This window comes from Coturnix japonica, chromosome 3, assembly GCF_054131305.1.
Source record: "Coturnix japonica strain WE chromosome 3, WE-NBRP24, whole genome shotgun sequence".
In the NCBI taxonomy this organism is placed as follows: domain Eukaryota; kingdom Metazoa; phylum Chordata; class Aves; order Galliformes; family Phasianidae; genus Coturnix; species Coturnix japonica.
The window spans coordinates 22,567,786-22,590,509 of record NC_140665.1 but is presented as its reverse complement, the minus strand read 5'-3'; the positions used below and the strand labels follow the sequence as shown (position 1 = coordinate 22,590,509).

At 44.8% G+C, this 22,724-nt stretch overlaps 1 protein-coding gene across 4 annotated transcripts; it reads left to right on the top strand.

Moving 5' to 3' along the window:
* The first annotated feature begins 698 nt into the window (after positions 1-698).
* TRAF5 (TNF receptor associated factor 5) lies at positions 699-20,724 on the top strand. 4 transcript variants are annotated; one of them, XM_015857373.3, is made up of 14 exons: positions 699-895; positions 1,774-1,874; positions 2,522-2,778; positions 10,324-10,473; positions 10,988-11,212; positions 12,642-12,699; positions 13,405-13,506; positions 13,993-14,157; positions 14,465-14,542; positions 14,909-14,983; positions 15,248-15,340; positions 15,989-16,129; positions 16,639-16,807; positions 17,308-20,724. In XM_015857373.3, the coding sequence occupies exons 5-14, from the start codon at positions 10,998-11,000 to the stop codon at positions 17,883-17,885; spliced, it is 1,674 nt and encodes a 557-aa protein (XP_015712859.2). In that variant the 5' UTR covers positions 699-895; positions 1,774-1,874; positions 2,522-2,778; positions 10,324-10,473; positions 10,988-10,997; the 3' UTR covers positions 17,886-20,724. The 4 variants fall into 4 exon arrangements, with proteins under 4 accessions (XP_015712859.2, XP_085399114.1, XP_015712860.2 ...); XM_015857378.3 differs by having other exon boundaries at positions 745-895; positions 10,993-11,212; XM_015857374.3 differs by lacking the exon at positions 1,774-1,874 and having other exon boundaries at positions 723-895.
* The last annotated feature ends 2,000 nt before the right edge of the window (positions 20,725-22,724 follow it).

Here is a 22,724-nt window from a genome sequence, read left to right as displayed (position 1 = left end):
ATAGCCTTTAATCCACTTAATGCCCAATTACAGCCTAACACAACTTAAATTCTAACTGAGCTACTGGTGAATAAGGGATATACTCCTGTGGGAAGAGAAGGACATATACAGAGAGCAGCATCCATGCTACTTACAAGCAACCGGCCCCCTGTATAACAGACACGCTAAAATAGATACTGAAGTAAAACTTCTTAAAAAATCCTCTTACGTGTAGTTTTGTACACCACAATATCCGGGCAGCCTTGCTGTTTTCTTGCTATTTTAGCCCTGCTGCTGCTGGTGCACAAGGCTCGTTTCAGCTAACACGCACACAACCCTGAGATGAGCCATTTCCTCACTCCCTGCTGCTTCGCCCTGCAGGAGCCGCAGTTCGGTCCGACCCGCTGCTCGGTAACCCCTGGGCGCACCCTGCGCTACCGGGAAGCGGCGCCGACACGCCAGTCGGTCGGATGGAGATGAGGAGCGCCATCCCATCCCACCTCCAAAGGATCTGTTCCTTCACCGCCATACGCGTTTACTCACAGAAACGTAACGCCTGTTGTTCCGAGCGGTGCTCCCGGGAACTTCCCAGACAAGAGGAACCCCGAGCAACCGGAGCATTCCTGTAAATAATCACAGCCACACGCTTCATTTCGGCAGGAGGAGGAGGAGGAGGAGGAGCTGACTCCACGCGCCATCCCCCACCGTCCCGCCCCCCTCTCCATCCGCAGCAGCGCTACGCCGCCCCGGGCCGCCCCGCATCCCCCTCCGCCTCGGGCTCTCCCCGCCCCGGGGTTGCCATGAAACCGAAAGCGGCGGCGCTTGCGCCTCCCCGCCCGCGCTTCCCCCGGCTCTGAGCCGCGCCCCGCACCTCCCTCCATCGCCCCGGCACGGCGGGCAGCGAGCTCCGGCTCAGGTGCGGCGGGGAGGCGGGACGGGCCGGCAGGTGCCGCGGGGAGCGGGGCCGGGAGGCGCGGGGCGGGGGGGCCGCTGCTCCCCGTGCCGCTGATGGGGGCGGGCTGCCCTGCGGTGGGAGCGTGGGGTGACGGGTGTGGCCGGCACGGAGCGGTCCGACGTGAAAGCAGCCCCGCTACAGCGCTGGAGGGGATGGGCGGTGGGAGAGGTGGGTTCGGGTACGTGGAGCGGGAGAAGGAGGTCAGGGATGCCCGGGGAGTCACCATGCCTCCAGGTGCTCGAGACAATGTGGCACTGAGGGACACGGCGGTGGGGGATGGGTTGGGGGATGGACCGGATGGTTCTAGTGGTCTTTGCCAACCCTAACGATGCTGTGCGGTTCTGGTGTAATGAGCGAGTGGAGGGATGGGCAGAGAGGTGATGTGGTCGTAGCTGTGGCTAGGAAATATCATCTGTGGGTGCTGGATGGCTGAGTTAAGTACCACCTGCATTTTAAAAGGAGTGTTTGGAAAGTAGGCAGATGGTGAGGGCCTGGACAAGTGCACAAGCACACTAGACATGCTGCATCATATGGAGATATGAAACAGAGCTGATGAAACTGTGCAGGTTTAATTCTTCAAGCCCAAGAAAGAGGGATGAGGGTAATGGGCCCGCACGTAGTCTGGGCTGGCTGTATTGGATGTGGGTAGGAGGGACTGTGCAGAAGGTGATCCGCTTCCTTAGACTGGATATAAAGAAGTCTCTTACAATCAGGGTGGTGAGGCACTGGAGCGGGTTGCCCAGAGAGGAAGTAGATGCCCCAACACTAGAGACACTAAAGATCAGGCTGGAGGGGCTCTGAGCATCTCATAGAGTTGTAAGCATTCCTGTTCATTGCAGGGAAGCTGGACCTTCAAGGGTACCTTCCAACTCCAGCAATTCTATGATCCCCAGCACGGATGCTGGAATAGAGAGCTGGGAAGACAGCCTGCAGCAGCCTGGTGAGCTTGTGAGCAGCTGGCAGGAAGCTTTGGCTAAAGGTGTTAGCTGCCAAGAGATAAGTAAAGACAGGAAGGAAGAAAAGAAAGCTTGTGGCTCTCATAGACACTGCAGGGGTGGTGGGAAGATGCACTGAAGCAGTAATGAGAGAGTCTGGAGAGAATGAGAAGTGTCATCCAGAGGGGGAAAGGTTTTCAAACTGGAAAGCTCTTATTGGAAACTTTGATAAAATGAGTTTCCAATGAATGCAAAGAGCAGAAGCCACGCAGCTCTTTATTTTACCCGTATACTTGCTAAACACTGTATTAAAGACAGGAGCACAGTTCTGCAAGGCCTTCAAAGTGGAGAGCTATGGGTCAGGTTGAAAAATCACAGAATGCTTTGGGTTGGAAAGGGACTTCAAAGCCCATCCAATTCCAATTAAATTAAATTAACCTGTATCTTTCTTGATTCTTTTTCCAGCCTTTTGTTTACACATAGGTAGATGTTATTTATTCTCACTTAATAGCAGGCTGTGGAGAGAGCGTTTCTCTTTCTGGTCCTCCACAGTCTGTATGAATTAAAACATTTGTTGGGCTCTTGATCTTGAAAGTGCTGGTGATAGCTGCAATGTTATTTTCTGTCATCTTGCAGACATTCTATTCTCCAGTGTTTAGTAGCCTGCCAGGAGCAGCATGCTGACATGTCCTGTGTCCCCCTGGGTCTGTGCCTTGATTTGCAGAAGAACCTTTTATTTTCTGGTCCCGCTCAAGTTTCTTGGCTTGTGACCACGGAGAGTTGATGTTCACACTGTGAGTCCCTCCGTTATCTGCGCTCTTTGGGTTGTACATGCAGTTGTTCCACCTCCTTCCCTCAGCCCAGGAAAGAGGCGAACCTCTGTACCCTGGTGTGTAGCAGCTCAGGAAGGTAAGGAAACTTGAGTCATGCATTCTGTGTGATTCTGTGAAGTGGTAACTCTGTGATTCTGTGATATTATTAAAAAAAAAAAAAATGCAGCAAACATTTCCCTAGCCTCTACATCTCAGTTTTACAACAAGTAAGTGTGAGAAACTCCCAGCACCCCAAAGTGCAGTGGTTTTTATATGGGACTGCACACAGTGCTTTGTAGCTCAGTGCATTTGTGTGGGGAACTCTTAAAGAGAGTTTATATTTGCAGTATATCAACATTTTCAAGTGGGGTTCTCTAAGAGCAAGGATGCTGCTGTGTCCTTATTTTGAAGAAGATAATACTGAGTAGCTGTTATTACATAAAGACAGTAACATAAGCCATTACATAAAGCTAAACAAACCTCAATGAGAGGAACAATCTGCAGAGCAGTTTTGCCTGAAGTGGTCACTATGAGATGCATGAGATCTCATCATTTATCAGTTGTATGGCTTTTCACCTCTGCTCAGAGGCCATGTGCCGGTCTTGGGTGCAGAGTTTCTGCCCTAAACCAACAACGAATCCATGCACTTGAAACTGGAGTGTGGCCCTTACTGAATATGAAAGCAAAATCTCAGGTATCAGTTCTTAATGTTGTCCTGGAGACAGCAGGTATAAGTGGTCATCAGATCACATATTCAATTGAATGTATCCAGCAAGACTATTGGGTGCTATCCATAATGAAAAAAAACCAACAACAAACCTTGTCTGTTTCTTTGTCACTGACACTAAACCTCATGCCATGGCAGCTCTTCTCAGAGGAATTACCAACATCAGTCTTGGTAATGCCTGAGACACACCTTGAAGGCTATAAGCCCATTGATGTTGTTCACTGCTGGGAGCAATAGGGCTAAAACCGGTGCCAACAGCAGGGGGACGGCTGGGTGTCACCATGGGTGTGTTGGCACCTTCTTACATGACGTCTTTCCTGATATTGGGCCCTGTGAAAGCCCTGCCACCTTTCTGTAGCCCTGTAAATCTCCATTGTGTCATGCTTGATCTCATCAGGACTTCTTAAGAATGTGTCTGTTCCCCTTTCTCATTTTTAAGAGAAGACAGTGATGATAATCTTCACTGTCATCACTTTCCCAGCAGCAATGTCATGAAGTCACTGATACCAGTTGTTTCTGACATAGCAATTACCTCATCATAGGCCAGAAAATGTGTCCATATGTCATCAGACACATACATGCATCTAAGCGCAATCCAATGAGCTCGTGAATTCCTGCAGTTGAGCTGAAGGGCGTTTCTAACCCCTGGAAATACTGAGTGTCTGAGAAGAAATAGGTGGCCTGCCAAAACCTGTGTCATGGTGAAGTTAGCAGAACTTGAGCTTATCCTAGTAAAGCAGATGGATAACCATAGGTATATTGAGAGGTATATTAATCTGTGCTGATTAAATCCTTCATTAAGATCGGTTGAGTGCATTGAAAATTAAACTGTCTTGAGCCTTGAATAGGTATCAATGGACGCATCAACTAAAGTCAAACCAATTGATGTCCTGGATAGTTTGTGCCCATGGGGTTGGGAAGGAGAAGTAACCCCTTGGACCTAGTCCTGCAACATGTGGTCTGTACTGTTTGTTAGGAAATGTGAAGACTTCACTTTGGTTCCAGTACACCTCAAGAAAGAAAGCGTAGTTGATTGTTTTGTTCTCCATGCTTTTTTGTTACATATTTCAGTACCTTTTGTTTCTTTATGTGGTTCTCATGTGTCTGTTTCTTTCCTTAAATGCTGTTCCTGTCTGTCTTTTCTCTTCCATTGTCCCACTGTGCACGCTTTAAGCTTGCTAATGCTCCTTGCTAGTTCCTCCTGCCAGGGTCTTCAGCACTGCACTAAGTACTGCAGGGAATTGAGGGGTGCCCAAGAACAACAACAACCCTGGCCTATTGCTTTCTACTCATCTGCTGAGTGAGATTGTTTAAAATGAAGATCCTTCTCCTACTCAACTTCTCCATTTGGGGTTTTCCCCAAAGCTTCCCAGAAGCAGATGGCGCTTCCTGGAGTTGTGCTCACAGACACTGTGCTCTCTGCAGTGCTGCCTCATGGCATTGGCTGGATGAGTGCTGCCTCCAGAATTGATGGTATTAAGGGGAACCCATGTTGCGGTTATTTTGCTCATCCATTGTCTGCAGACATTATGCATTGTGCTTGATCAAGGTGTATCCTAAGGATGTGAATTCATTGCAAGGACAAAAGAGTATTTTCTGTTCTATAAGGTTTAGCCACAGAATTGATCTTAGGCTGTGTCTAGAAATGCAACTTGGACCAGTTTAATTGATCCCATAAAGAAGAAGCATGCCTTCAAATAGACGCCTTTCTCTGCCAGCACTGTACCAGCTTCAGTGATGACTTGTCTGTTCCTGGGCTTTAGGGATGGTTCAGGAAAGCATGCAGTAGTCTAAAATCCTCCTGGGAGCAGAGACTGAGATTGAACAAGATTAGAAATGCTCTGTGAGCAGGCTTAATTACAGGGAAAAGGCTAAAGAGAACGTGTGGCATTTGCTGCAAGACAGAAGAGAAGCTTTTTTTTTTTTTCCGAATACTTCTATTTTTAATAACAGGAGTACTGCAAATTATTGAGTATCTAGAAAACAAGATGCCTTACTTTGAGAGGAGGAAGGGAAATTGTTATTACTTGGTTTAATTAGGGGCTTGTTTAACTGGTTTAACTTGTTTAACAAGCTGACCAGTACTCAAGCTGACCGCTTTCTTTGATAACATACAGAATAAAGGAAGAAGAGACCAGGAAGCGAGGGAGGGAGCAGAGCAGAAGAAGGAAGGAGTGGGATTAGAGATGGAGACTTTGGCACTGTAGGAAGAGAAGCGTGTATTGATCCAGGGAAACAATGTCAGCGTCCACAGGGACTGCAGGGATGGAGGCTGCTAGGCGTCTTGCATAAGCAATTAACTTCAGGCTCTGAAATAAACAGTGTATGGCGGCTTTGGTTATCACAAATCCAAATACAAACATCTGTTTTCATAACAGTTGGAAAGTTCTGTTTTAAATGTAAGATGTCCATGCAGCCTTCAGTGTGAGTTCCTGTGATAGCTGTGGCTCAACGGTGCCGTTTCCTCCATGAGCAGTCCCTCAGCTTCCTGCAGTGAGCAGACCTGCCTGTGCCCACACAGACTCCTGTAGGGATGGATCTGGCAACCCTGTGCCTTGGGTTTCCTTCCAGCCTCCTGTGCTTGCTCCTGACCATTTGTTTTCCCTTTAGACATGCCACTAAGTGCTCCCGTGAAAGTGATGTTATCAATATGAAGACTCTGCACCCTGAACTAAACCTGTGCAAAATGTTCTTGGTAACATTACATTGCTCCAAAGAGCAAATCCTGCAATCAGAATATCAAAGCTGCAAGGGAAAATGCTTTTAGATGGCTTGCTCCTGTCCTAACGCTTTTGAAACATTTTTAGACATGATCTTTTCAACGCTACACCAGGGGATTTCCACTCCCTTGCTGATTTAAAATGCTCGTACTGTTGTTTTAACCACAAAGCTCACACTCGTGCACGCTCGCTCTCTCATTCTCTCCTCGCTGAGGATCGGCTACAGATTTCAGGTACAGTTCTACTAAAACATGTCTCAGTAATGATGGCAGAAATCTAATGCTGTTAGAATTATTTGTCATCTATAAGCAGCTGCGCAGGTGTGTGAGTGCCACGTGGTTGTGGTAGAGGGCTTCAGAGCCTGAAAGCTGTCTGGAGCTGCTGAGCTCCCCTGCTAAGCTGACAGCAGCATGGGGCTGCAAACAGAGAGCTCTGCAAGTGCATGGAGTGCTGAAGGGGGATCAGGATGGTGGTAAATCATCTATGTACTGATACAGGTAGAACTGAGTGACAAATGAAAGAACTGTTTGGTTCTGGGGCAGGGTGGTCTGATAGAGAACGATCTGCACAATGTTTTCTTGTGACCATCAGTATTTACTAACTTGAAGCATAGCTATTCAGAAATTGTGGGGTTTCTGGAGTGTGGGGGGTTTCTTTTGACTTTTTGTTGGTTTTTTTTTTCATGTGTGTGTGTTTTTTAAATGACTAGATTATAAAGTAGCTTCATTAGTTGGTTCTTCTTTTTCAGTGACTCTTGTGTGTGGCCTCTCAGTAGCGTTAGGAAGAAAATGAAGTTCCAGCTGTGAACACAATTATTTTAAGACAGAAGTCCATATTACCGTAACTTAATATTGTGTTGGTTAGACATAGAGTTTTATTGATAATACAAAATTAATTAATTCATGATTAGGAAATCCAGGGAAAACAGCAGATGTAGCATATAAGCAAAACTGGTCATAAAATTGAAGCTATTCAGCACCAGATACACTTTACTAGCTGCGTGAGTGTAGTAGTAAAGTGTGTAGTAAAGTTTTACTGTTTACTGTAAGCTTGTGGAATAAGGTAATGCTGGAGTTTGAATTGGGTAATATAGTCTCCATGCAAACAAAATCTAATTGGATTCTGCTGCCATCTGCAGCAACAGGCTCTGTGGGGCCTCAGAGGAAGTTCTGAAACTGCTGCAGTTAGAAGCACTTTCTCTGGGATGCCAGTTGGTCACTGCACTGTGATTTTTAAGCAAGCAGACCAACTCTTGGGGTTGATTTGCTGCTGAGTGAAGCCCTGTGTATCTCAGTGGTGAGTCTGCTGGATCCTTCTCTGTAACCTCAGGGCTAGGAGGCTTCAAGAAATGCAGCCAGGATCCTTCTCCTCTGCAGGGACTTTGCTAACACACTTAGTTGTCAGCAGTCAAAGTATTGTAACTCTCCCTTGGGTTGGGAGGAGTGGTGATGATCCAGCAGTGATCCACTCAGGCAGCATCACCTGCTTTTTCTTTTTTCCTCTATGACTCAATATAATCTGCTGCATCTTCGATATGTATGCATTTTAATATGTGCAGACATCTACAATAGTCCTTTAGCAGACTGTTTAGCTGTGTATGTTGAGAGCTGGAGCATATGCTTGCTGTCCCCAAAATTCAGAGTTTTCATAGTGAAGCCTTATATTACTGATAAATCACATGACTTGGTTATTTTATTTCAAAACTAATGGAGACTGCTAATCTTCCTAGTTTATAAGGCAGCTTGGAAAGGGTCTTTTTAGTGCAAGGCATGTTCCTTTCCACTGTATTTGTCAGTCAGCTCCCATAGAAGTGAACTGATCTTAGACCTCTGAAGTATACTGACTTCTAGAAAACTTTCCAAATCCTGACTTAAACAGGTTTCCCATTCTGGTAAGGTAGATAATCTTCAATGGGAGGGATGGAGCCGAACTGGAACTAGAGTGTAGGAATACAAGTATATAACTTTATTTTTTTCATGCCCTATTAAACATATTTCATGGAATTGTGGTAGAGAAAGAAGTAATCACGGTGAGCAGCACCCCATCCCTGGAGCATAGCTGAGCACTATCTTCCCTTACACAATGAACCCAACTGAAACTGTGCTCTCAGCCAGTAGTAGGTCCCCTATCTGCTAAACAGCAGGACCAAGCATCCCACTTTTTTTGTCCAGTAGCTCACACTTACCTTTCTCAGTCTAAAAGACTTGATGGTGTTCAGTGCCCATGTGTTGCATTGGCTGTCCTGGATGTTTGGGTGCTGCAGCTTGCTGTAGTGGCTCATGTGCTTGTAGCTCACTTGGCAATGTGATTAACCTCTCTTGGGAACCTTCATGTGAGAGAAAAGAGGAAAAACATACTGTCTTAAAAAAGAACTACCACATAATGCAAGTGTTTTTCTCTGTGTGCAGTCAGTCCATGGCTAAAAAGTTAATCTGTCCACATTAGTTCAGCATCATTGTTGCACATGGTCATAATTGCTGTATGACAGCAAGTCAGGCTCGTGTTGATTTGTCTTCTTAGGTTCTGCTTGTGTCTTACCCCACTTCTGAGCAGTAAGATAGTAAGAAATGGTTGGGCTTCATCTGATGTGGTGGTAGTTAAAGCTAGATAAAGAAACTGTTTATGGTATGAAGTTTCTTCACTGTGTTATTGCTAGTGAGATATGCATCTGCATTCAACTGTTAGATAAAAATGTTATTTCAGAAGCATTCTGCTGCTGGAGTAGGTAGGGGCAGGGATGCAAAGCAAGGTGGGAACCCAGCTGTGAGCTATTTGTGCTATGCTGACATTGAGCTCCCACTCTTGGGTAGCTCTCTATACTACATAGGCTTAGCTACTGGTGACTCCAGCTGCTTCTCTACGTGCAGTCAGAGTTCTGTTCAGCTCTGCCATTCACACACAAGATAGGAACACTCGTCTCTCACCTAATAGAGGATGCCCTCACGTTTTTGGCAGCTGGGAGCAGGCAGAAGTGAAAGCACACCTCGGCGCTGGCGTGGGCTGGGCCCTGGCGTAAGCAGGAAGTTGATGCAGTCAACCAGCAGCAGGCGGGTGAGCACAAAAAGCATTTTTTCCCCTCATGGTTTCCCACTGATGTCAACTCAGAATGCATGGGCGTGGGCAGTGGAGGCCAGGAGGGACTGAAGGGCTCCTGCAGCCAGCCTGGGGCGTCTGTGATGGCAGTGGAAATACGTCACCTCACGCTAAGCATTGGCCACCAGTGGGTCTGTCACCCAGCCATGACCTCTGGCTTCTTGGGGCTTGTCCCACACCAAACCACGTTGATTCAAGCAGACTCCACTCCAGCTTCAGTGTGTGGCAAAGTGAAGTGCCTCTTTTTTGTGTTACCCCCAGCACCTCGGTCCCAAACCTGTGGGAAGAGCTGACCTACAGCTGAAGGGCTGCACCAGGAAATGGCGGGAAGCCGCTAAGCCTGGTAGGGGCAGCACAGGTCAAGGTGGCCACTGCTCACCTGTGATGGAAGCTGTGCTGCTAGTAACCTCTCAGGCTGCCTCCTGGCATCCCATGCCGTCTTCACCACTAAACAGTGGCCAAAAGCCCTCAGTTGAATGGGATATGCCATGTATCAGTGCTGCTCGGTGCCATCTGTGGGGTTGTTGTGGTGATGTGACAGCCATGCTTCCACAGCAGACACCCTTGGTGACCTTACAGGAGCTGAGTCAGGTCCTAGCGAGGTGCCACTGCCAGCAAAAGTGACTCAGGTGACTGGCAGGGAGGGTGATGCACCCAGAGGGGAAACAGCACACTCAAATACTGCTGTGAAACTGAGTAGTACCTCCACAGTGAGTTGTGGTTTTGTGCTGTCAGTAATGAGGTACGGACCAGAAGATCAAACACTTGAGCTACGTTCTTTTATTTAAGAAAACATGGTTGTGGCAGGTGAGCTGTGCTGTAGGTATAAATGTCTTCTGAATGCAAAGCTACAAGAAATAGCTGAGCAGTTTGAGGTCTTGGGCTACTTGCACAAAAGTACTGTAAGATTGTGGGGACCCATGGCAAATCCCAAGGCTTGTGACTGTTAGAGATGGAAACAGGCGTTGCTGTTTTTTTTCCTATTAGAAAACTAAGGTTGCATTCATCTGCTGTGTCTGAGCTTTTATAGGTTGAACAAAAAACTTATGGCATGTTTCTGATTGCAGTCTTCCTTTTTTTTTTTTTTTTTTTTTCCCTGCAGACAAGGTTAATATAGTCAAGAACTGACATATAATTAAGTATAATTTTGGAAAAAATGAGATTGTAGTCCACTGCTATAAATGAATGATCATCTGGAAAAAGAAGGATGACAAGATAAGAGGCTTTGGGTCTTTTAACACCTAAACTGAAGGTAAAATCCCTTTACTCTTGCTTTTTTTTGTGTGTGTACGTGCGTACTCCTGGCCCTGAACCACAAAGCTATCTTGTTTGCGCCAGTGCAGTGAATTTGTGATACTGTGTGGGAGGGTTCCACGTTAAGCACAGACTTTCCTGGCAGACCTTAGGGTCAGCACTTGGCCTTTGCTTTCCCCACATGTGCCTGCTTCAAATTTTGGTGGTTTTTTTAGACTAACAATTGCTGCAAGAAAATTGAGGAAAAAATTCCCTGTTCTAGAGAGTAGTTCTCAAATCCTGATATTCCTTCCAATGTGTGTTTTAGCGCTTGTCATGTAAGCATCATCTTGGGGTCCTCTGAGCATTCTGTTGTACTTCCACAGTTGATGACACGTTTCCCTCTGAAATTTGTTGGACCCTTCTGCAAACTGAAACCCTCAGACAGATGGCAGCCTGCCGTAGGCTATAGCAGAGGTGAGGTGGCTGATGGTGAGCATTTAACAAGATTCTTCCCATGTCTGATTTCCCAGCACAGTTTCCATGGCCTGTGAGGAGCTCACTGGTGTCTCGGGCATCTTTACGCGCCAGAACTCTGCTAATGCTGTTTCTCTGGACTTCGAACCCGACATTCACTACAAGTTTGTGGAAACCTTAGAAGATCGTTACAAATGTGCCTATTGCCACTTAGTCCTTCACAATCCCCACCAGACAGGATGTGGGCACCGGTTTTGCCAGCAGTGCATTCTCACTTTGCGGTTAGTACAAACTCCTTACTGTATCTACAGTATTATATATATTTTTTTAATATTTCATGTTACTGGTACCAGTGGCTCAATTAAGGCTAGTTTCAATTGGTTCCATATAGTTTCTTTACTTTTAGTGGAGTTTTTGAACTGATGTTAGTATTACCCAAGACTACAGTGAGAACAGAATGGTGCTGCCACCCATTTGCTTGGGATTCACCTGCAGATGTAAATAAGCTTACCCTGCAGACCTATCAAATGTTCTGAGTGCATGTGGGTAGGAATCTGCCCAGGACAACAGCAGAGATGCTGGATTGTGTAGATAGATGTTGCTTTTACTTGTTATGAATTTTAGACATTTTATGGTTGTCACTTTTCCCCCTCTGGGTTGCCTCCCTTTGCACAACTGCCTCAATATGCATTTTCTCATCTTTTATCACAGGATTTTTTCTAATACAGAGACCATTAGGTCTTCCTTTATTGTCCTAACAAGGAACACACTGCTAGTACTAAACAGAGGCTCGGCTTAATGCACACAAGGATATTTTTTCAGATACAACATTTGTAAGAAGCAGATGGCCAGAGAGTGACAAGATCCCCTTTAATTTAAAAGGCATCTTACTATCAGTTATAGGACAAACTGTGCTTTCTGTTATAAGTTTATTGTTGCAGCTTAATAACCTCCCACAGCTCTAAGCAGACTGTGGCTGTGTAGCTGCTGGATCAAAGCCTTTTCAAAGTGCTTTTTGATTCTTATGGTACCCCAGGTGAATGGGATGTAGACAAGCCACGTTCCTGCCACACTTTATTATTACATAAGTTCTAGGTATGAGGTTTTGTTGATTCACATCAAGGAAAATATCACTTTGACATAGGAACAGCAGATAAGATTTAACTTGTTAAACCATCTCCGACTTAAATTACAAGTGTCTAAAATGTAGGAAATTTAAGATGGATCAAGAATCTGTGCTCTCAAATTATTCAGGCTGGGCTTTCTTTTGATGAACCCATACTAACTGCCTGATAACAGCTTTGTTCTCTAAATGCCTTTCCATATCCCCCAGGACAATCTTCTCCATAGCTTTTCCAGGTTAGGCCAGCAGTTCTATAGTTTCCCAGGTCTTTTCCTCCTGCCCTATTTGCAGCTGGGTATAATACTGTGCAGCTTCCAGCCAACAGGAGCCTCTCCAGACCCCTATGATCTTCATTAGATTGTTGAGAGGAATTCACCTACAACGCCCACCTTGGCGCCCTGGGGAGATACCATCAGGGTCCATGGAATTCTGAATGTTCAGCTGATACAGCTGTCCCCTACAATTTTGGTGACCACAAATTGAAAGTCACTGCTCCATCATCCATGCCAGCTGTATTCTAGCACAGCCCAATCTTGAAAAGTAAATCAAGTCTTCTGTGGGTTAACACAACTCTCCTTTTAATCTAGAGGACTGAATGCAGTACCCACCTGTCCTGTCGACGAAGAAACAATAAAAATGCACGAGGTAAGTGGCTGTGCACGCAGTAACCACCTGCATGAAAAAAAGCAGGACAGCTGAGTACAAGGCCGATCTGAGTCTTTTCATCCCTAAGGTGAAGCAGTTTTTGTCTTACAAAGAGATGCTGATTGAAAGTAAAGAAAAAAAGATCTGGATGTACAGCTAAAGCTTTTGTTTATACTTCGCATTCTAAAGTTATTTCAGTTTAGTCCTCTGTATTTCCTGCAATCTGTCAAACAGTTTCACAAAGTTCTAAATCTTCTCACGTCTTTCAATATTTTCATGGTGGATTTTTATAGGTTATTTTACCTATAAAGCAAGTTCATGCTGCTTATTTTGCAGTCCACCTGATTTTAGTAGTGGGTTCATCTGTTGTTATTTGTGTGCCAAGGCTTTAAGGTATGCTGCCTACTTGATCCTGCCAAATGAATTTCCCAGTGAAATGCAATGTCTCCTCCCTATTCTGCTCCTCAGACAAAATTGTAATCAGACCAACTTTGTGATTCTGTTTTTCACTCACTGTCTGCTGCCCTGTGGAAATCTTATGTCTGTAGGTCAGCACAGAGCAGCTGTATAATGCTCCGTGTAGGAAGATCCCTGAATAAGACTGAAAGTTTGCTCAGGATGCTCACTTGCTTCTGCTTACACAGCTGTTTCTCTGAGTCTAAAGCCAGGGTGTCTGAGCATCGTTGCCATTCCATTCCTGTACAGGTGTTCAAAGACAACTGTTGCAAAAGAGAAGTTCTCAACTTGTACGTGTTCTGCAAAAACTTCCCTGATTGCAATTCAAAAATAATTCTGGGGCGGTATCAGGTTAGTTGGCTCAATCACATTTAAGCCTTTGATTTTCATGTGAACTTTGTGTCTCACAAGCTAAATTTCAGTGGTTGTCTTCATACTTTTGTCACTGTAGCAATGTGGCTTGGGCACATAGTCTGTGACTTATTTATACACCGGGTAACAAATACTGTGTCATGGCCGTAAGCTTATACCAGCTTTGCCTTATTTGTTTGATAAGAACCCTTTGCTTTATATTGTTGTGAATACATCTGTCATTTTGCAAGTTGAAGAGGTCTGTAGTGTAGGTTTTCTAAATGATAGCGAGAAAACAATGATATGGGAATTTAAGTATTATAAAGACAGCAAGGATAATTCGCATCAGAAGTCTGTGCAGGGTGATGTGGAACTGGGGAGAGAGACCCAAGACTTGCTGCTCAGCAGAGCCTGAGGCCAGTGAAAGCCAAGAGCCATGACAGCTGTGTGTCAGACTGGGGTTTAATTTGCTTTTATGCATTGCAGGAACATCTTCAGCAGTGTTTGTTTGAAAGTGTGCAATGCACTAATGATGGATGCTGTGATCAGATCCTTCGGAAAGATCTGAAAGATCATTTGAGTCAGCACTGTAAATTTCGAGAAGAAATTTGTCAGTACTGTAATAAGTATGTGGTATTAATGAACATAAAGGTAAGATTATAACACGTTGCCTGCAATCCATCCATACGTTTGCCTCTTAATATTGCTGAGTGAATCATTTCCAGCATTGCAGTGGAGTTTCACCACTCATGAAACAAAACTTGGCTGAGTAGCTGAAGGAGAAAGCTTAATGAAAATGAGCGTGCTTTAACTGATACCAGTTACTTTTGCTCTCTTAAAAACATGATGTGGGGCTTCTGTGTGTATGTTTATGATTACTTTTTGCATGCCAAATTAATAATATTGAGGTATACTGCTTTACAAAAATGCAAACTATTGCCTTGTTTTTCTTCCCCAGAATCATGAGGAAAATGACTGTCCTGATTATCCCATGCCTTGTCTCCAAAACTGTTCACAGATCATTCTGAAAAAGGAGGTACGAGGATTGTTTTCACATGCAGCAATTCAGCAATTTGCATGCTTCTCTGAGAACTGAAACTCACATCACAGAATTCATTGGCTCACACCAATAAAACTTCATCACTCTAAGTATTTTCTTTGGTTGGTCCTAAATGTGACATATGTCCCATCTGACAAGTGAGGTGTTTGGTCACTGCAAAGCACTGGTATTGCAGTATGGGAAGATACCTGTCTTGCTTGTTGACTCTGAATATTCACCTTCCTCTTTATGCAATCATGACATTGGCTTCTATTCACCCCCTATGCAGGTACTTAGATTTTATCAGTACAACAAGTTACTCAATCTTTATTTCATTGCAAGTTTCTTTGTTAATATATGCAGATTGAAAAGCATCACACTGTGTGTCCTGAGACTGAAGTGGACTGCCCATATAAACAGTATGGCTGTCTTATAAAGGTAATGTTTTATACATAATTGCTTATACTAGGAATTTGTCTCCCAGACCAATCAGAGTAGTTAATTAAGACAACCATTTTTAGTTCTCTTACAACTGTTTCTAATAAGATGCTACAGCAGATAACCAGGACTGTCATTCCCTCACTTTCAGTGCACAGAGGGGATGTTTTAAAGTCTTGACATCAATAAATTTTTTACCCACCAGCTTCAAAAATCTGCATGTCTGATTGTTTTATTCTTTTGCTCCCTTTTTGCTTCACTAAGGTGAAAAGAGGGAAACTTGCTGAACATGAAAATAGTGCCCTGCGGGAACACATGCTGCAGATTTTAGACAAGAATTCTAGATTGGAAGAACAAGTAAGTTGTATTTAATGGATGCTCTTCAACAGTCCTTGGCAGCTTGGAAGATTAGAAGAGATTTTGGATTTGCTGTGTGTTACAGCTCAGCTGCATTCTAAAAAGACTGCTTTATTGTCCTTGCTTACCTCAGAAGTCAGAATATGCTCTTCTAGTGAAGTCAGGCAGTTAGCTGGAAATTTGTCTGTGCTCAGGCATGTGTATTCCCCATCAAGCACAATGGGAGCCTTGTTGCCATCACTTACATCACTTGCTTTTGACTTCCTACAACTGATGCTACGTTTGTGGATGGAGCATTCGAAGGTTTCAGGGGCCAGCCAGACTGCATTGAAAAGGAGCCTTGGGCTGCTGAAGTTGTCCCCTCTGCAGAGGTGGCACAGAGCAGTGCAGAACTTCCTGCCTACTTCCAACTTAACACTGGCTTATAAAAATCTCACTTTGCAAGCTGGGCAATAACAAGTCAGACTTAAGCTGCAGGGATGTCAGTATTTGACAGCGCATATCCCTGATTTTTGAATTATCCAGCTAAGTTAGAGGTTTTATGCCATAAACTTTTCTACTTTCTCCTGTACCATAACATGTTTTAATTTAATACCTGTGCATTTTGGTTATGCACGGAGCTTTTACTCTGTATTTTTCCACCTGTAGATATCGGACCTGTACAAGAGCCTGGAATGTAAAGAGATTAAAATCCAGCAGCTAGCAGAGGCTGTTAAAAAGTGTGAGAAAGAATTCAGGCAGTTTACACAACTGTTTGGTAAAAACAGCAATTTGATGGTAAGCACACAGGTGAGTGGCACATTGCTTTTTACCTTTTTGGCCAGTGGCATTCTTGCAGTTTAAACCACGTAGAATAAAGCACGTTTATCTGGTTGTCATCAATAGCAAGACAATAACAAATACTGTCTCTCAGACACTTCCCAAGCTCTTCTTGTTTACAATTACAATATTGTGTTGTAACCAATGAAGAAATTTAGATATATAATCGAGGCAAAAAGTACTGTATAAATCCTCATGGCCAGACCCCCATGGAAAATAGGAAGGTGTGAGTTTGAATCATCAGTTGGATGAAATAAAGCAGCATGCACTGATGTGAATTGAGGGATGGCTTTTCAGCTGGTAAATGCCAAAAAATAGATGATTTGGACACACACGTAAGGCAGCAGAGTACTTCTGATTGCACTGTGTACTTAGTATTGCTCACATGCTAAAGACATCTTTATTTCCAATGAAGTGGCTGATTTTGTAAATGTTCTTGTCTCTGCTTCCCGCTTTCTTCCTATGGCACTGACTGGAAGGCTCTTGCCAGTCATCTGGATAAGTCTGCACGACTGGAATCGCAGGTGAAACAGCTAATACAGATGGCAAACCAGCAACAAAGTAAATTAGACTTGAGACCTCTGTTTGACACAATTGAAAATGTAAAACAGAAGATTGCCCTTATGGAGACATATGATCAGCGATTAGGTATGTTGGGACTTCCTTCTTTTCTGCATGGGTTTGGGATCTTTGCTGATGTTGTGGTGGCAAAGTAGAGGCTCTGGTACTGCAGTCAGTCAGTTGCAACTCTTAGCCAAAAATGGTTCTCCTCTCTGGGCTTTCTATGACCAACTTGTGGTAGTACATGCTACAAACATCCTCCCATCTTCCCTACTCCACAGTGCCACCAGAGGGCCCAGCTCCTGAATTCCTGAGTCACAGAAGGGACAGAGCTGCGTTTTGTGAGGCTGGGGCACTGTGGTGGTAGCAGTCATCGTGTCCCTAGTCAGACACTAGATCTGGCTTGCAGTTAGCGTTTTTCCTTATTCAAACCTGCTACCTACCTGCTGCAATTAGAGTTGGAAGAAAAAAAGGTTAACAGCTGTAGCTAACAGTCTGTACTCAGTACTGTTCTTACATATTGTCAGCTCAAGTTTGGCTGCTCTTTGTATCCAATGTCTGATGGTTTTTATTTTACTTTTTCCCAGCTGTTTTGGAAAGTCAGTCCAGCAAACATGATCTCCAGATCAATATTCACAAAGCGCAGCTCAATAAAAACGAAGAGCGGTTTAAGCTTTTGGAAGGCACGTGCTACAACGGGAAGTTAATTTGGAAAATCACAGACTATAAGATGAAGAAAAAAGAAGCAGTGGAAGGTCGCGTCCTCTCCATCTTCAGCCAGCCCTTCTACACCAGCCGCTGTGGGTACAGGCTGTGTGCCAGAGCCTACCTGAATGGGGATGGCTCAGGCAAGGGAACGCATGTCTCACTCTACTTCGTTGTCATGAGAGGCGAGTTTGACTCACTGTTGCCATGGCCCTTCAAGCAGAAAGTTACGCTTATGCTTTTGGACCAAACTGGGAAGAAAAATCACATTGTGGAAGTCTTTAGAGCTGACCCCAATAGCAGCAGTTTCAAAAGACCCGATGGAGAAATGAATATTGCCTCTGGTTGTCCACGCTTTGTGCCACACACGGTTCTGGAGAACACAAAGAATACCTATGTGAGAGATGACACTCTGTTTCTGAAAGTAGTTGTGGATTTAACTGATCTGGAGGAATTGTGAAGAAAAAAAGTATCCAATCAGTGTGACTGCTTTAATTTTTATGAAATGCCTTCTTGGTGACCACTAGCCATGCAATAGCGAACTCCACCAGCCAGCTACTGATGTGTTTCAAGCCTTTGGACCACGTGACAGATAATGAATTGCCAAAATATCAGCCTTTGTTTTTTAACCATTTTTTTTCAAGCCTGCAGCTTCAAGGCAGCTGTGAGACCAGTCTGATGTGAACATGCATTCAATCCAGTGCTTTGACTTGGCTCAGTAAGGGCTGGGTGTGAATGCTTGGCTCACATCACAGGACTAGTGACTTAGGTTGAAAATCCTCCTATGAGCTGTTGGGAGCCCAGGCAGGCCTGTGGGCTCCACTACTCACACCAATGCACATTTCACTTGTCTGAAATGGAACCATTTCAATATTAGCTCGTTCAAATCAATGTATCGTAAGCCCTCAATCTCCTGGATTTTTGAAGCAGTGAGAAAGGGGTTCAGCCAGACACTTGTCAGGGATCTTGCATACTTTCTTTTGTTAAAGTATTTTTTACCAGGAATTCCAGAGCACGATACCAATGCCTCTTACTTTTCTAGCCTGATATTCCAGCTGTACAGAAGGTCACAAAACGGCTGCGGTAACATCTTTTTCATTCCTGCCTAGTGCCTTGGGACTGATTTCCACTGGTGATCAACATCCACAGTCCCCACCTGAGGTCAAAAGTAGCCACATGACTTTCTCACCTCTCAGGATATGGCCATAAGATACTCAACTGCCAGCTCTTCCTTTTGGAAGAAAGGGGACAAAATTCTTCTGTTTGCCCTTCCAGGTGCATTCCTTTGGCCTACCAGCTCTACAAGTGGCAGGAAGAGCCCTGGTTATTTGTTTGGGAAACACCTCAGATAACATGCACTGTTCTCCCTAGAAATTTGGAATTTGGGGAATGAAGGGGGAAATAGACGAGGAAATGAAGTTCCTATTGGAACCCAGGATTCACGAGTAGTGCAGCTTGAGCATTTGTTATAAGGAGTGAGAGCTGCTGAGCAATTACTGCTAACTATTAAATACTTAGGAAGATCTTCACTTTTATCCTAAGTTCTCTCCATATTGCAAGGGAACAATGGCATTTTATTGGAGACACACTAAGAACGCCAAGATCAGGCACCAAGCAACAAGAAGCAAAGAACACACAGTGCCTTTTAAAAGTCTTTTGGGTGCTTGGAGGATGGAAGTAATTTTGCACACTCCATCATTTTGTTATTAGAAGTGACAGAATTTTTGTGTCTCATCTCCTACAGATCAGGTAGTGAAACAGCAAGATTTTATCCACTGCTCCTGCAGCCCATTGGCAGAATAAAGCTGCAGCTTCTGAAAAGGATGGCATGAAATCAAGCTGGATTTAGAGTAAGAGTAAACAAGGCAGGATAAAAGCCAAAATGGGGCACAGACCCATTAAGGTATAAGGTAGAAAATTCAAGATGGCAAACATGGCGAAACAGAAAACGACACTTCTGTGCAGAATGATACAATATGATTTGGTGACTGACACTAAGATGAAGGCAAAATACCAATATTGTATATCTGGAAGTTCACTGCTATAGGCATTTACTTTTCCAGGCAGTTTCTAGAATGTAAATCAGACAAATACTTTCAGATTTGGAGGTGGAGTGGGGGAGAAGCCTTAGTGATCTGTACATCACAGTAAGGTAGCACACCTGGAAGTTTTCCATTCGAAGTCCTTTGTGTTGCACCACGTCTGCGTCTGATGGGCACATAAAGGTTTTCATAGTGACCAGAGAGATGATGAAGGTCCGATTTTGTTCTTTTGTATCACCACCATGACTGACTTTACACTCCATGTAGTGGAGGGAAGTGGGCCTCGTGTCCTGAATGCTTTTTGTTACAGAAAGAGGAAGCTTGTTTGAAAGATACTGTGGGATATGGATTCTGAGCCGCTGCTGTGGACTTCATATTGACTGATACTTTCAAAGGTATAACCAAGTGGTGTCAGCTGCAGGGCCTTGGACTGTCCCGTGTGTGAAGTGTAAAATGAAAGGCTAAAGACCCTGGAGAACTGAAGTAGGATGGAAAGGACTCACTCTGTATCTGGATGAATAACAGACCTTTCTGCCTCCATACCCCAAGTATAAGATGGGGATAATAATACTTGTGGAAGTGTTAGGACTATTTAAATGTTTGTGAAGAGTTTTGAGCATGAGAAGAGCTAAGTATCATTGGAACTCCATTTCTAGTTGTTGAGTTGGTGATGGCGTAGTGATGTGGGTGTGTGTTAGTGTGCGGCTGGGACAGTGCTGGAAGTGTGCTCAGCTTTGGGCGGGCTGTGCCTGTGTTGGCTTCACCTTGTTGCCATCAGCATTCCTTTCAAGATTCTGAAGCACAAATGACTCACCCTGGGCGACAGACACGTCCCCGTTGGAGCACTGCCTGTTTTATAATGAATATACTGCGAAAACTACTTCTTTTCTAGGGCCATCTTATTTGAACTGGTTTCTTTTGTTACAATAGTTGAGTTTTGTGTCAAGATTTTCAGCGATTTTTACTACTTGTGAGCTGCGTTTTAAATTTCATCTCATTCCCAATCACTGTCTAGCATGAGCACTGGGGAAGGGTTGCGTTGTTGCATGATAGATACCAAAAAACCTTTCAATAATGTACGGGGTAAGCAACCAAAAGCGTGTTCTACATCAGCACACAGTGTGCTTTTATGTAGTCACCGACCGTTTGTAATTGTTTGAACATCTCTTACTACAACGCGGGCATTTTTCTAGCCAAACGTCATAAGTGTATACGCAAAAGCAGGGTTGGAATAAATAACGTTACCACCTTTCCAAACAGCTGTGCATCACGTCGGCGTATGGGCGGTGCTATGGGCGGTGCTCAGCGTGCTGCCGGCTCCCTCAAACAAGACAAAAGCCGACTGCTCGTTTCCAGCAGCCCTGGAGCCGGGCCCCCAGTGAAGGCATGGTGGCAATCCTGCTCCAGCCCTGTGCTGCTCCCTACCTGCTTTGTGGCTGAGCCAAGGCCTGAGGTCTCAGGGCTGCACGTGCCTGTGCCTGGCAGCCCTCCCAGCCCTGCGTTAGCTGGCAGGGACTGCTGGAAACCACCCAGCCTCCAAATGCAGCTCCTCAGCAGGAGCTGGTCCTGGGGAGCAACCAGCTGGGGGCTCCTTCCTTTATCCAGGGCTCTGCTCCTCCCCCAATGGCACTTGCACAGCCGTGTCAGCCTGGCAGCCTTCCCATCGCACAGATCATAACATCACAGAATGGTTTGGGTTGGAAGGGACCCCAAAGCCCACCCAGCCCCAACCCCCAGCCATGGGCAGGGCTGCCCCCACCAGCTCAGGCTGCCCAGGCCCCATCCAACCTGGCCTGGAGCACCACGGCTTCTCTGGGCAGTGCCAGGGCTTCGCTGCCCTCTGATGCGTTTTCCTCACATGTGACTTACACCTCCTCTCTTTTAGCTTAAAGCCACGCTGCTCATCCAGTCCCAGGCAGCAGGGAAGCACAAGAGCTCTCACGTGTGCTGTCTCTCAGATTTGTTCTGCTCACCACCTTCAATAGGCGTGAAGGAAAACTCACAGGTAATCAAACTTGCCAAATCTCAAGTAAATGTAGGTTGGAGTGAGAGGGGATCAGGCTGGTTTCAGTCACACAAAAAGAACAGAACCCAATGAAAGCTTATGAATCCCTCTGGCTTGATGGCTTTACCTGCACTGTCACTGTATTCCTCATCCCGATTCTCTTTCTAAAGGAGGAAGTCAGTATTTCATTTGCATACCGGCATTTCTAGATTTGTTTCTCTAATCTGGATAGGAAAAAACTTCAGCTCCTTTATCAATGCCTCCACCTTATTGAAAAAAGGGCAACCGATCATCCTTTTGTGTAGATGGTTGCAACATTATCATTGGATGCATGAAACAGTCCTGAAGTAAAGGACAACACAAGCAGGTAAAAAAAAAAGCACAAAAGTGCTTTTGTATCGAGTTTAACCAGCTGTTATCAACTTGACAGGAGCCAAGTCTCAGGTAAGTTAAAGCTCAGCCGCTCACCTTTTGTATGTGCTGCTCCAGATGCTCCCACACAAGTTCTCCTTAATTTTCACTTCATGGCTATGAACTGCCTGGCATCAGAAGCGTGTGATCGCATTTTGTCTAGCATTAGTTCTCTACGTGACAAACTACTCCATTAAAACAGACTTTACACAGCACAACCCTGGCAGACAGCAAGTTATGAATAATGTGATTTATTCTGCAGTTCTGGGCTCTGTTCAAGACACCAAAGCAGAGAATACTTTTCTATGAATCCTCCTTGGAAACCTTCAGACAACCTCACTTGTGTTCTTAGAGCTCACCCAGAACTTCTTGACAAGTCAGCAGCTAACAAGCTTTGTAGGGAGTCTTCGCATAGAGGTGAAATCCATTCCCTGCCTGTGTTGTTTTCTTCTGTGTAACTCGCTGTCTCTAAGAGATGCCAAGAAACACACCATGAAACCCGCTTTCATTCTGGCCATCAGAATCCATAACCAAGTTTCAGGTGAGAAATTACAACCACATTTTAACAGAATGTGACCTCAGGCGTAAATTTCTTTTCATTAAATTTCATCAGTGATTGGAGGGAGGTGTGTAAGAAAAATGATGCTTCAAACATATGTTTCTGCCTAAGTACTGCTTCTATAAAGTACTGTCGCTATAAAGGGAAGCGAACTAAAGCCCACACCATTATGGTTTTAATTTTGGGTGGTCCTGAGCAGAGCCAGGAGCTGGACTCAGCAATCCCTGTGGATCCCTCCCAGCGTGGGATATTCCATGGTTATGGAAGAGTCTTTTTGATTAG

What these genes read in the sequence shown, in the direction of transcription:
- TRAF5 (XM_015857373.3), top strand. Translation starts at nt 10,998, where the DNA reads ATGGCCTGTGAGGAGCTCACTGGTGTCTCGGGCATCTTTACGCGCCAG. An exon ending in TGGTATTAATGAACATAAAG is followed by an intron (nt 14,158 to 14,464) that starts GTAAGATTATAA and finishes TTTCTTCCCCAG; the next exon opens with AATCATGAGGAAAATGACTG. An exon ending in AGTATGGCTGTCTTATAAAG is followed by an intron (nt 14,984 to 15,247) that starts GTAATGTTTTAT and finishes TGCTTCACTAAG; the next exon opens with GTGAAAAGAGGGAAACTTGC.